Source organism: Borostomias antarcticus, assembly GCF_949987555.1.
Source record: "Borostomias antarcticus genome assembly, chromosome: 33".
NCBI classification, from domain to species: Eukaryota; Metazoa; Chordata; class Actinopteri; order Stomiiformes; family Stomiidae; genus Borostomias; species Borostomias antarcticus.
Genome location: NC_140266.1, coordinates 2,726,639 through 2,741,638, shown reverse-complemented (window position 1 = coordinate 2,741,638; position 15,000 = coordinate 2,726,639). Strand labels below are relative to the sequence as shown.

At 54.8% G+C, this 15,000-nt stretch overlaps 1 protein-coding gene across 1 annotated transcript in view; it reads left to right on the top strand.

Moving 5' to 3' along the window:
- The window catches only part of atg7 (ATG7 autophagy related 7 homolog), a gene marked incomplete at its 5' end in the record, with an annotated part of 42,765 nt that overhangs the window by 12,758 nt on the left and 15,007 nt on the right, over nt 1–15,000 (top strand). Inside the window, 4 exons of the mRNA XM_084460664.1 lie at nt 656–771; nt 1,529–1,604; nt 3,528–3,608; nt 9,722–9,844. Of these exons, the coding sequence (XP_084316790.1) occupies nt 656–771; nt 1,529–1,604; nt 3,528–3,608; nt 9,722–9,844 (396 nt within the window). The remainder of the gene's footprint in view (nt 1–655; nt 772–1,528; nt 1,605–3,527; nt 3,609–9,721; nt 9,845–15,000) is intronic.

Genomic DNA, 15,000 nt, shown 5'->3' with positions numbered 1-15,000 from the left:
CACAAATGCACATTAGGTAAGTGATCTCCGCGCACGCCAGCTGTAGCAGACTGACCGCTGCTTCAGGAGGACAGACTGTCCTGTAGCAGACTGACCGCTGCTTCAGGAGGAGGACAGACTGACCGCTGCTTCAGGAGGAGGACAGACTGTCCTGTAGCAGACTGACCGCTGCTTCAGGAGTAGGAGAGACTGACCGCTGCTTCAGGAGAAGGACAGACTGTCCTGGACCAGACTGACCGCTGCTTCAGGAGAAGGACAGACTGTCCTGGAGCAAACTGACCGCTGCTTCAGGAGTAGGAGAGACTGTACTAGAGCAGACTGACCGCTGCTTCAGGAGAAGGACAGACTGTACTAGAGCAGACTGACCGCTGCTTCAGGAGAAGGACAGTCTGTTCTGGAGCAGCACACAGAGAGGAGTCGCTGAATCAGCGTTTTTTTTCAAGGCGATACTGTTGAAGACACGCTGTCATTCTGCACCTCCAACTAAAGGCTTTAATTGACGGCCGCTCTAACGACCCCTCTCCCAGTTTGCACAGATGTTTCTGTGAAAAAGCCCGTTAAATAAACTGCTGTTGTCGTTTTTTTATAATTATTGTTGATGATCATAATATCGATGATGATGATGATGATGATGTCGTCGTCGTCGTCTTGTCAGTCCACCAGGGACCGGACCCTGGACCAGCAGTGCACCGTGAGCCGGCCGGGCCTGGCCATGATCGCCGGAGCGCTGGCCGTGGAGATGATGGTGTCCATCTTGCAGCACAGCGAGGGGTGAGCCGGGGGCCGCCGTTGGAGACGGGGGGGTTGGGGGGCAAGGGGGGGCGTGGGGGGAGGGGGGTGACTTCGCAGCTTCGCCGCGTCCAGGGGGAAGCGGAGCGACCTACGGAGCGTCCGAACATCGAGGGGCCCGAGCGGCCGGCCGTAGAACCAGAGGAGTCGTGAGTCACTCACAGCAGAGAGAGAGGGACACCCCGAGAGACACGGGGGTACGGGGGGGCCGCGGGTACGAGATGTTCCTCTCCCTAATTGTGCTCTCCAGCCGCCTTTCAAACACCCCCGTTGCGCTGGTTCCTATGGTAACGGTGTGAAGCGCGCACGCGTGCGAGCTCTAGGGGGTCCGAGGGCGATCGGCGGGGAGCGCAGCTGAGGCTAATTGAGCGCGCGGGGCGTCGGGCCGCTGTAGATCGAGAGAAGGCGTCGCTGGATCCCACGTCTCGTCCGGAGAGCGGGGGCTTTCTGGGGGTTTTCCACAGAGGCTCTGTTTGGGGATTAGAAGGCAGGAGCTAGCGGAGCGCCCCCCCCCCCCGATGAGATCGAGGAGGGGGGCGGGGTTAATTCGATCCCTGTACAGTACGTGAGTGCGTGTTCAGCTCCCTCCTGGCTTGTATGTGACACTGGCGAGGTGACAACAGGACGGCGTCGGAAAGTCGAAGTGCGTTGGTCTGTTAGAGCTGGATCTTCTCCCTGTGTTTGCACTGTTCTGACCAGACGTGTGTGTGTGTGTGTGTGTGTGTTCTCTCCTGGACAGAGGATACGCAGTGGCGAGCAGCAGTGATGACAGGATGAATGAGCCTCCCACATCTCTAGGTCTGGTCCCACATCAGGTCAGTCAGCCTCCTTCACAACCACACACACACACACACACACACAGCACACACACACACACCAAGCCTGCATATGGTCAGTCAGCCTCCCTCACACCACACAGCACACACACACACACACACACACACAGCACACACACACACACACACACACACACACACCAGGCCTGCATATGTTCAGTCAGCCTCCCTCACACCACACAGCACACACACACACACACACACACACACACACACACACACCAAGCCTGCGTATAAACATACACTGTTTCTTTTCACTGAAGTCTGATTAGTGCCAAAAGGTTCCTAATCCTAACCTTAACCTAATCCTAACCCGTTCTCCAGTCGACCCTGTTCACCCTCTGCTCATCGATGCCCATGGATGAGGTTGCTATAGAAATAAACACAGTTTGTTCTCAGGATGACTCAGGTGTGCCTAGGAGCTACATCCTGTGTACGGGATGAGGAAATACCACACACACACACACACACACACACACACACACACACAGGCAGCAAGGCTACGTTTGTCTGTTTACACCTCATCTTCAGACCAGGAAAGGAAAGGACACACACACACACACACACACACCCACACAAACACATACCAAGCCTGCGTCTGGTCAGCCTCCGTCACAACCACACACACACACACACACACACCTCCGCCTCCCCAGAACCCGCCGCTCTCAGTAGCGCCCCTCTGTCAGGCCACGCCCTCTACGGACGGAACCAGCGCCCCACTGTCGCTCCTCCGTCCCAGAAGCCTCAGCGGCAGGTCGCTCTCAAATACGTCGGGGTCGTCGGTACGTTCCCGCGCCGCTCGTCGTCATTCGCCGGGGAATCCGCGTCTCCGCTCCGCACGCCCCCGGACGTGTTAGGGGGCGGGACTCCGGAGAGGAGGGTGGCGTGCTACCCCGGCTAGCGCGAGCGCTCAGCCGCCCTCCTCCTCTCGGCCCGTGAACGGGGGAGGAGGGGCCGCAGAGAGGGGAGGGGAGCTCTGTGGCGCTAGAGGTCGGGCACGGCGTGAGACCACAGCGCCCTCCTGTGGCCCATTTCCTCAGCTCCACTCCGGCAGCCTCTCAGACTCACCATGGACTCGTTGACCCCCACCGAGGATCTGAGCCCGTTATCTAATACTGGGAGGGTCTGAAGGGGGGGGGGGGGGGGGTTAAATGTACCGCTCGTTCTAGTCGCGATGTCTCCCTCAGAAGACCGTCCTCCCTGTTGGTTCCTGCTGGCGAGCGTCCAGCTGCGTTTTTGCGCCCCAAGTACGTTTTTAGGGGCCCCTGGTCAGGTCACGGGCGTCGGTGAGAGGGTGTGTGTACCGCGAGATGACTGACATCTTGACGGTTCACACACACACACACACACACACGCTGATCCTCTAACCCTTTAAAAGCCACGCTCTCTCTTGTTGACCCCCAACGTACCGTCCTCACATCTCGCTGGGTGGGATTTTAATTGAAACTGTCGTCGGGCAGAACAGAAGAGAACGAGGACTTGGCCCAGATAGATTCTGAGTAGGACTCTGCCGCCGCACCACAAAATAATTAAAGTCAGGAAGCTCTTTCATTCGCCTGCCCATATTTGCGTCATGGGAACGCACCGAGGGCTGTTTTTATTGGAGTACAGGAAAACGTGGGAGGGAGGAGGAGAAGGAGGAGGAGAGGACAAAATGGTGCCGCAGCTATATACTGATCTGAGGTCAGCTATTCGTTTTCCCCCAACTAAGAGCAGAGTGAGACTTCAGGGAGGGTTGGCTGACCCTAGATCCGATCGGGGGATCGCAAAACGGATCCAGCAGAGCAGCTGAGACCGTGACGTCTCTCGAACACCAGAGGGCGCCGTCGCTCGGCTTTTCGCCGTCGGGAAAACTGCTCTTCCAGAGCTCTGAAAAGTCGTTTGTTTTTCTCTTCGCAGATCAGAGGGTTCTTGTCGAGGTTTGACAACGTACTCCCCGCCAGCCTGGCGTTTGACAAGTGCACCGCCTGCTCGCAGATCGTAAGTGATCCTCAAACGCCGAACTCAGATACGAAGACAACAGGAGCATTTGGGACGGTGTTTTTGTCTTATTTCTTGTCCCCCAACGTTGTCCACAGTTGACCTCCCTGAGCACTAACAAAGGGACTGTCTGTATGACATCAAGGCCTAACGCTGTGTGTGGGGGTCCCACGACGCCGCTAACACGTTCTACGTGTAGGAGAATGTCCCTTCCCTGTGGAGCAGTAAAGACTGGGGACACACACACAGACACACACAGACACACGCACACACATAATAGGAGGGAGGCGGATTTGAGGGTAAATGATACAGCAGAGTCAATGTGACCATATGTTCTCAATCAGGCTGCAGTTGCTTGTTGATGTCACTGGCTGTTTGTGTGTGTGTGTGTGTGTGTGTGTGTGTGTTCACTGGGTGTTTGTCTGTGAGTGATGAACCCCCAGATGAAAGTGTCCCCCCCCCCCGGGTGGAACCTGGGGGTGTTAGAGGGTTCACCTCTCGTAAATCAGCCTCTAACCCCACCCCCCCCACTGCCCCCTCCCTCTATCTCTGTCCCATGCGCCGCCATTGGTCGAAATCCAACGCGACCGGTCCATCGCGTCTCCGCCGGGCACCGCGGTCGTCGTCGCAGCGGGCTCCGATTGGCCGGTTTGCGGCGCGCCGTGAGCCAGACTAGTCCCCACACATCAACCTACCTCCCTCCCTCCCTCTATCTCTCTACCTCTCTCTCTACCTCCCTCCCTCTATCTCTCTACCTCCCTCCCTCTATCTCTCTACCTCTCTCTCTACCTCCCTCCCTCTACCTCCCTCCCTCTCTCTCTCTACCTCTCTCTCTACCTCCCTCCCTCTACCTCCCTCCCTCTATCTCTCTACCTCCCTCCCTCTACCTCCCTCCCTCTATCTCTCTACCTCCCTCCCTCTACCTCCCTCCCTCTATCTCTCTACCTCTCTCTCTACCTCCCTCCCTCTACCTCCCTCCCTCTACCTCCCTCCCTCTATCTCTCTACCTCTCTCTCTACCTCCCTCCCTCTATCTCTCTACCTCTCTCTCTACCTCTCTCCCTCCCTCTACCTCCCTCCCTCTACCTCCCTCCCTCTATCTCTCTACCGCTCTCTACCTCCCTCCCTCTATCTCTCTACCTCTCTCTCTACCTCCCTCCCTCTATCTCTACCTCTCTCTCTACCTCCCTCCCTCCCTCTATCTCTCTACCTCCCTCCCTCCCTCTATCTCTCTACCTCCCTCCCTCCCTCTACCTCCCTCCCTCTATCTCTCTACCTCTCTCTCTACCTCCCTCCCTCTACCTCCCTCCCTCTCTCTCTACCTCTCTCTCTACCTCCCTCCCTCCCTCCCTCTATCTCTCTACCTCCCTCCCTCCCTCTATCTCTCTACCTCCCTCCCTCCCTCTATCTCTCTCTACCTCCCTCCCTCTATCTCTCTACCTCTCTCTCTGTCTCACTCTGCCTCTCTGTCTCTCTCTTCTGCTCACTGTCTCTCCCTCTCTCCTCTCTCACTCCCTCTTTCCTCTCTCACTCCCTCTCTCTCGCTCCTCTCTTTCTCTCTCTCTCCTCTCTCCCTCCTCAATCTCTCTCAATCTGTATCTCTCTCACTCTCTCCTCTCTCCCTCCTCAATCTGTATCTCTCTCACTCTCTCCTCTCTTTCTCTCTCTCCTCTCTCCCTCCTCAATCTCTCTGAATCTGTATCTCTCTCACTCTCTCCTCTCTTTCTCTCTCTCCTCTCTCCCTCCTCAATCTCTCTCAATCTTTCTCTCTCTCACTCTCTCCTCTCTTTCTCTCCTCTCTCCCTCCTCAATCTCTCTCAATCTGTATCTCTCTCTCCTCTCTCTCCCTCTCCTCTCTCTCCTCTCTATCTCTCTCTTTCTCTCCCTCTCTCTCTATCTCTTGCTATTTTTCTCCTTCCCCCCCTTCCGTTGCTCTCAATGCCCTCTTTGTAACCATCAAGGGGTCATAAAGTCTGTCAGATCTCACACTTCCCCGCGAGGAGGAGTGGGGAGGAAGGGGTCTCCGTGGTAACAAAGTTAATCACATGAAACTAAGCCGCCTTTAAAACTGCGTCTCTAGTTTCCCCTCACAAAACGGCTTCATGTCCCTTGAGCTACGTGTGAGTCCGGCGAACACACACACACACACACACACACACACACACACACCGCCGCAGAGGCCAATTGTGAGGTCCCGATTGCGCGTACCAACTGTGTCGCTACCCACCGTGAGCATATTAACAGGCAGTTGCAGGCCGCCCGACGACAGCCCAGGACCCCCTCATCGGTCCGGCTCTGCGTAGCGGCCGTGAGGCCTGAGGGCGTCCAGCGCAGCGGCCTTCCATGAGAACCTCGCGGCGTTCCCCTCCCTTATCTGGCACGGCCGACCCAACATCCTCTTAATCGTAGCTGCTCCAGCCGCAGTCAGCTGAGAGGGGCCAGGACGCCATGGAAACACAATAACAGAGCTGTGTGGGCTGGACGCGGACGGAGATTTAAGGCCCATGTTTTTCCTGCCAGGCTTTCTCCTTTCTCTCTCCGGTCCGCGGCGCCGAACGCCAGAGGGACGCCAAGTTCTCCACGGCAAACTGCAGCTGGTGACATGGCGTTGCCTCAGAACGTGCCACAGCCTGGACTACTACTGTACTACTACTACTGTACTACTACTACTACTACTACTGTACTACTACTACTACTACCACTACTACTACTACTACTACTACTACTACTACTACTACTACCACTACTACTACTACTGTACTACTACTGTACTACTACTACTACTACTACTGTACTACTACTACTACTACTACTACTACTACTACTACTACTACTGTACTACTACTACTACTACTACTACTACTACTACTACTGTACTACTACTACTACTGTACTACTACTACGACTACTACTACTACTACTGTACTACTACTACTACTACTACTACTACTACTACTGTACTACTACGACTACTACTACTACTTCTACTACTACTACTGTACTACTACTACTGTACTACTACTACTACTACTACTACTATTACTACTACTACTACTACTGTACTACTACTACTACTACTACTACTACTACTACTACTGTACTACTACTACTACTACTACTACTACTGTACTACTACTACTACTTCTACTACTACTACTACTACTGTACTACTACTGTACTACTACTACTACTACTACTACTACTACTACTGTACTACTACTACTACTACTACTACTACTACTACTGTACTACTACTACTACTACTACTACTACTACTACTACTACTGTACTACTACTACTACTACTACTACTACTACTGTACTACTACTACTACTACTGTACTACTACTACTACTACTACTACTACTGTACTACTACTACTACTGTACTACTACTACTACTACTGTACTACTACTACTACTACTACTACTGTACTACTACTACTACTACTACTACTACTACTGTACTACTACTACTACTACTACTACTGTACTACTACTACTACTACTACTACTACTACTAGTACTACTACTACTACTACTACTACTACTACTGTACTACTACTACTACTGTACTACTACTACTACTACTACTACTACCACTACTACTACTACTGTACTACTACTACTACTACTGTACTACTACTACTACTACTACTACTACTACTACTACTACTACTGTACTACTACTACTACTACTACTACTACTACTACTACTGTACTACTACTACTACTACTACTACTACTGTACTACTACTACTACTACTACTGTACTACTACTACTGTACTACTACTACTGTACTACTACTACTACTACTGTACTACTACTACTACTACTACTACTACTACTACTGTACTACTACTACTACTGTACTACTACTACTACTCTACTACTACTACTACTGTACTACTACTACTACTACTACTGTACTACTACTACTACTGTACTACTACTACTACTACTACTACTACTACTACTACTACTGTACTACTACTACTACTACTACTGTACTACTACTACTACTACTACTACTACTACTACTGTACTACTACTACTACTACTACTACTGTACTACTCCTACTACTGTACTACTACTACTACTACTACTACTGTACTACTACTACTACTACTACTACTGTACTACTACTACTACTACTACTACTACTACTACTGTACTACTACTACTACTACTACTACTGTACTACTACTCTACTACTACTACTACTGTACTACTACTACTACTACTACTGTACTACTACTACTACTGTACTACTACTACTACTACTACTACTACTACTACTACTACTGTACTACTACTACTACTACTACTGTACTACTACTACTACTACTACTACTACTACTACTGTACTACTACTACTACTACTACTACTGTACTACTCCTACTACTGTACTACTACTACTACTACTACTACTGTACTACTACTACTACTACTACTACTGTACTACTACTACTACTACTACTACTACTACTACTACTACTACTACTACTACTACTACTACTACTGTACTACTACTACTACTACTACTACTGTACTAGTACTCCTACCCCCTAACCCTCCTGCTCAGGGTCTCAGGAAGGGGACAAGTCAGGCCCAGACGGTTGGCTGTGTAGAACGATTGTAGATGAACGCAGCTAGATACTGGAAAAGTGACGTCATACGCTCTTTTATCTCAGGGAACCGAGGAGTTTTAATGGTCGGGGGGGGGGAGTTTGGGGGAAAGTGTGGGCGTAGCCCCGCGCAACCCTCGAGGGGTTCATACGAACCAGATGCTCATCAAGACGCTGTCACATCACGGCTCCCAGAGTTTAATGGGCCGCTTCGCTCTGAAAGCGCCGAGTCGATACAACGAATACGCGTCTGGAAAGCATAAGGCCGCTCTTGTAAAGTTTCACTCGCTCCCGTTTTCTGGGTTGCTAGAATGGGGAGCTTTTTTATCACCAGGGTTCTCTCGCGCCCGACACTTTGGGGCGATTCTCTCGACGGCGGCGGCGGCGCCCTGTGTGAAATGGATACCGTTTTCGGCGGGGGGGGACACAAAAGCGAGCCGAACACGCGTAAAAAGAGGCGACCCGTCAGCGCCCCGTTCCGCCCGGCGCGTCCGCGGGACGCCACCTCAGTCCTCGGTGTCGGCGCGGCGACATATTCACCGGTGGGCGGCGCCGGTAACCCGACCCGCTCGGAGCGGAGCCTGTGAATGGCATGAAAGCCTTGGGTGGGGCTGGAGGAGGAGGAGGAGGTGGGGGGAGTCAGAGGCTCAGTGGTAGGGAAGGAGGGGGGTTCACTGGTCACACACACACACACACACACACACCACAGACAGGGCTGAGTGGTCCCACGGTGGAGCCAGCCGTCTGCCCAGGCCTGTCTGCTGCTCATTGTGTCGGAGAGGAGAACCGAGTCCCCCCCCCCTCCTCCTCCCTCCTCCTCTCCATCCTGTTAGCCCTCAGCCCAACGCCATCCTGTTAGCCCTCAGCCCAACACCGTCCTGTTAGCTCTCAGCCCAACACCATCCTGTTAGCATTCAGCCCAACACCATCCTGTTAGCATTCAGCCCAACACCATCCTGTTAGCATTCAGCCCAACACCATCCTGTTAGCTCTCAGCCCAACACCATCCTGTTAGCCCTCAGCCCAACACCGTCCTGTTAGCCCTCAGCCCAACACCGTCCTGTTAGCCCTCAGCCCAACACCGTCCTGTTAGCTCTCAGCCCAACACCATCCTGTTAGCCCTCAGCCCAACACCGTCCTGTTAGCCCTCAGCCCAACGCCATCCTGTTAGCCCTCAGCCCAACGCCATCGGCCCAACACTCCCTCGGCGCTCAGCAGCCGACTCCAGGATCACCTGGCGCTCTTTGTCCTGGTGTCTCACCGGGCTGGTCTCCGCCCCGGACCCCCGATCCAGCCCAGCTCCTCCCGGACTCTTGTGTGGACTCTGAACGTCCTTTTTAGGTCTAGGAGTGGACGTACCTGTAACCTAATCTGTGTAGAATATAGCGTTCCTTTTACAGCATAGCTAGTCGTGCTTAACGGCGCACGCGTTAGTCCAGCCAGGCGTGGATTGGTCAGGTGACGTGTGCGTCGGTCTGCCCACAGGTCCTGGATCACTACGAGAGGGAGGGCTTCCCCTTCCTGGCCAACGTGTTTAACTCCTCCCACTCCTTCCTGGAGGACCTGACGGGCCTGACGCTGCTGCACCAGGAGACCCAGGCTGCAGAGGTGAGGCCCACACACACACACACACACACATGGGCGCCCTCACACACACACACACACACACACATGGGCGCCCTCACACACACACACACACACACACACACACACACACACACGCATGGGCGCCCTCACACACACACACGGGCGCCCGCACACACACACAGGCGCCCCCACACATACCCACACACACACACACACATGGGCGCCCTCACACACACACACACACATGGGCGCCCTCACACACACACACACGGGCGCCCCTACACATACCCACACATACCCACACACACACACACACACACACATGTACGCACACACACGGGCGCCCGCACACATACAGTACACACACACTTACATGCACACACACGGGCACCTGCACACACACACATATACACACACGTGCGCACACACACATGCGCCTGCACACATACACACACACACACACACACACCTCTTGCCCGGCACGGTGGAGCCAATTAAACAAACTCCCCCAAAAAGTCTGCCGCTCCACACAATTAATATTCCATCGTCGCCATGAGAATATGAAGACTCAGACTCTTCACTTGAAGCCAGATTCATCATCTTCATCTTCATCAGTCTCCCCGGAATTTCACTAAGTCACCCTTAGAGAGAGAGAGAGAGAGAGAGAGAGAGAGAGAGAGAGAGAGAGACAGAGAGAGAGAGAGAGAGCAGCCTCAGTAGCCGGTCCAACCCCCCCGCCCCCCCCCCTCGCTGTGTAGGCTTTGGTCTGGCCCACACACTTTTGGTATCTTTGGAATATCGAACGGAATATTTCATTACAACAGATCAGGGGGGGGATGGGGTTGGTTTTCCGCAAGCCTCTCTACTCCACTGACTTATATACAGTAGTTGAGGGGTGGGGGGGGTGGCTTGGCTCGGCTCTCTGGGAAAATCCCATGTTGCTTGTCAGCCCCTCCCCCCCCCTGCCCCCCGGGGGGGTGGGGGTGGGGTGGATATCCTGAGGCCTAGCCAAGCCCCAGCCCCCCCCCCCCCCCCCCCGATGATGAAGTGGAGGCTGGAATAGTGTTTCACCTCAACGCAGAGGCGGGACGTTGAACGTTCCAGTGAATTCGGGACTCGACTCGTGCCAGGAGGAACCGCCCTGTAGATTCCCCCGGCGTTCGGTTCTACGTACAGAACGTCGTCTCGTCTAGCGCGGGCGGCAGCTCGTTCTCCAGAGCGGGGTTAGCGTAGGAACAGTCCACCCTCAGGTCAAACGTTCCTGAGGAACATCGAAAGAGCAGTAGAATATGAATTACACGTCAATAACGTCAAGAGAATTCCAACTGACATTATTTACATACAGCCAATCGGAGCTCTTTATACAGCTTCTCTCCCAGACCCCTCTATTGACTATATTATGAGCCTCTCGACTGTGTGCAGCCACCCTGGGCTATAATCTACGCCAGCAGAGTTCGCTCTAATATGTATTTAGGCTTATTTTAGGCGAGTTGGTAATCGGAGAAGTGGTTTTTATGTGGTGGCGTGGGGTTTGGGGGGGGAGATGAGCTTTTGTAAACGGGACCCGGAGGTCTCTACTGAGCATGCTCGGTAGACCGGCCGGCTCCCTGGATGAAAGGGTTCTTTGTGAGGTCAGCTCGGACGGAGGGAGGGGTTTCGGCTTCAGGTGGGGGGCCGAGCAGGGGGTTCTGGGAAGGGGGGGGATGGTCGGGGGGGTCTAGTGAGGCTTTCTCATGACCATGATAGGTAAGCCCTGAGTCAGGGGGAGGGACACACGCTACAGTGGTGATGTGTTTCCTAACCTTTGAGCGGAACTTGGCGGGCGGAACGCACGACGCGCCGGCGTGTTCTGGAACGAGGCTCGGCGGTGTCGGAGCTGGCGGTGGAAGTGACCGGTGGAGCGTCAGAGTCCGACCTCCGAACCCTGCCTCCCATTCAGCCTCGGGGAGACCTGCCCTGCTCTCTCTCTCTCTCTCTCTCTCTCTCTCTCTCTCTGTCTCTCTCTCTCTCTCTCTCTCTCTCTGTCTCTCTCTCTTTCTCTCTCTCTCTCTGTCTCTCTCTGTCTCTCTCTCTCTCTCTCTCTCTGTCTCTCTCTCTCTCTGTCTCTCTCTCTCTGTCTCTCTCTCTCTCTCTCTCTGTCTCTCTCTCTCTCTCTCTCTCTCTCTGTCTCTCTCTCTCTCTCTCTCTCTCTGTCTCTCTCTCTCTCTCTCTCACACACAAACACACACAGTCAGGAAATGAGTGTCTGAACAGGATGCTGCTCCTAACCTCTATACTACCTCCCACCCTGCTACTCCCTAAATGAAGGAGCGGTTTTATCTGCGTCTCTTCTGGGGGGACCGTGGCGTAGAGTGGACACCGCGGGACGAGAGACCTCAGGCCGGCGTCCAGTCCCCCGGACGGCAGCGACCGACCTCTCTTTTCTCTCTCGCTCCCTCCTTCCTCTCCCTCTCTCTCTCCCTCCATTCTCTCTCTCTCCCTGCTTCCTCTCCTCTCTCTCTCTCTCTCTCTCTCTCTCCCTGCTTCCTCTCCCTCTCTCTCTCCCTTCATTCTCTCTCTCTCTCCCTGCTTCCTCTCCCTCTCTCTCTCCCTCCATTCTCTCCCTCTCTCTCTCTCCCTACTCCCTCTCCCTCTCTCCCTTCCTCCCCTTGCTCCTCTCCCTCCTTCCTCTCCCTCTCTCTCTCTCTCTCTCTCTCTCTCTCTCTCTCTCCCTACATCCTCTCCCTCTCTCTCCCTCCTTCCTCTCTCTCTCTCTCTCTCCCTCTCTCTCCGTCCTTCCTCTCTCTCTCTCTCTCTCTCTCTCTCCCTCTCTCTCCCTCCTTCCTCTCCCTCTCTGTGTGGGTACAGTGAACGACGGCGCTCCGTCCCCCCCCCCCCCCGTCCCCCCGACGGATCTCCGAGCTCGGACACGAAGGGCCCCCGCGTCGACGCCGCCCGGTTGACACGTCACATGACACGTCGCGGCGTCCTGGCCTGAGCACGCCACGCTCATCGCGTTCCGCTGCCCTTTACGAGTCGCCCGAGCGTACCCCCGTCTCAAACGTTACGCCGACCGACGGAACCGCTCGGGCTCTCTCCTCTCCCGCCACGCACAGGTGTGACACAACAGCGTGCGCCGTAGCCCCTCCCCCTCCCCCCCTCCGGGACAACTAACCATCACCCCGAGTCACCGTGCGCCCTCTTCCACACCGCGGGGAGCCCCCCCCCCCCCCCCCCCCGAGTTATCCGAGCCGCCGCCGCCGGCGCACGCACGCGTACGTACGTCAGAACGGGGGGGGCGGCGCCGGCTTCGTCACCCCCGGACCGCGCACGGGGGGGGGGGGGGGGCCACCGCCGCGGCAGCAGCAGCGCCAGGCCGGTCTCTAACGAGCGCGGGCGGCGCTCGCTGGCCCCGCCCTCGGCCCCGCTCGCTCCAAAACAGCGCCCGGTTGCTACACTGCTCCAATTATTACCAGATGTGTCCGAGCCGTGGAAAAAACTGGCTGTTTTTTCATCCCGGGGACTCTAATGTTGAGCAGGCGGCGTCCCCCTATGTACGGATGTATGTGGGATATATATATATATATGTACCGTAAGCTGTGCCAGCTCCTCGTAATCACAGGCTGCTCCGCTGGTCGGGAGATCTGTGTCAGCTCCGTTCCCGCAGCGTTAATAGATTTTCTTCTCTAAACATAGTTGGTTCGAATCGCTGCGAAATCTCCCCCGGGTCCTAATTCGAGCGGCCTTTTGTCAGTTGGTGGGTTGACTGACGACCGTGGTGATATGTTCTCGTTGTCTGAAGGTGTGTGTGTGTGCGTGTGCGTGTGTGTGTGTGTGTGACCGCCCACACACACACGTGCTTTGCTGGAGTAGTCGAGGTTTGTTGTAGTAGAAGGTAAACATCCAAGGCTTTGCCTACGAGGAGCTCGTATCGGGGGATGTTGTAGTAGGAGGTCTAAACACGTCAAACGTTCGGCCTACAGACCTTCATCTCGACTAGCGCGGGCTGCAGGCCAAGGCCTCCTTTTCCACCTCTGTAGACATTCTAGAAGGTTCCGGCGGGATTGTGAGAGGGCCGTGGTTATGAAGGAGTGAAGGGCTGCTACTATTTCCGGATCGGCTCTAGTTGCTACTCAGTCACGTGTGCCACCCTGTCTGTCTCTCTGCCTGCCACCCTGTCTGTCTGTCTGTCTCTCTGCCTGCCTGCCTGTCTGTCTCTCTGTCTGCCTGCCTGTCTGTCTCTCTGCCTGCCTGCCTGCCTGTCTGTCTCTCTGCCTGCCACCCTGCCTGTCTGTCTCTCTGCCTGCCACCCTGTCTGTCTACCTGTCTGCCTGCCTGCCACCCTGCCTGTCTGTCTCTTTGTCTGTCTGTCTGTCTGTCTGTCTCTCTGTCTGCTTGTCTCTGCTACCTTGCCTGTCAAAGTTGCTCCTTCGTCTGTCTGCCTGTCTGTCTACTCTAGGTCTGCCTGTTAGTCCGTCTGTCTCTCTGCCCTCTCTCTCTCTGTCTGTCTGCCTGTCTGCTTGCCTGTCTGCCTGTCTGGTCTTGTGCTATAGTGAGGGTCCCTCTGTCTTGTACACTGTCTGTCAAAGTTGCTCCTTCGTCTGTCTGTCTGTCTGTCTGTCTGTCTGTCTGTCTGTCTGTCTGCCTGTCTGTCTGTCTGCCTGTCTGCCTGCCTGCCTGTCTCTGTCTGTCTGCCTGCCTGCCTGCCTGTCTGCCTGTCTGCCTGCCTGTCTCTGTCTGCCTGTCTGCCTGCCTGTCTCTGTCTGCCTGCCTGCCTGTCTGTCTGCCTGTCTGTCTGTCTGTCTGCCTGCCTGTCTGCCTGTCTGTCTGTCTGTCTGTCTGTCTGTCTGTCTGTCTGTCTGTCCGCCTGCCTGTGTCTGCCTGCCTGTCTGTCTGTCTGCCTGTCTGTCTCTGCCTGTCTGTCTGTCCGCCTGCCTGTGTCTGCCTGCCTGTCTGTCTGTCTGCCTGTCTGTCTGTCTGTCTGTCTGCCTGTCTGTCTGCCTGTCTGTCTGCCTGCCTGTCTGCCTGTCTGATCATGTCAGTGCTTTAGTGAGGATCACGCCTGGGCGTCAGAGCAGACGGACCTCCTCTCGGCCAGCTGAGGGACGGTATAGGTGGGGGTCACGTTGCAGCCAGTCCAGGGGAACGTCCGCCATTCCACCATCAACGGGTATTCCTGTATCACTGGACGAGTAAAC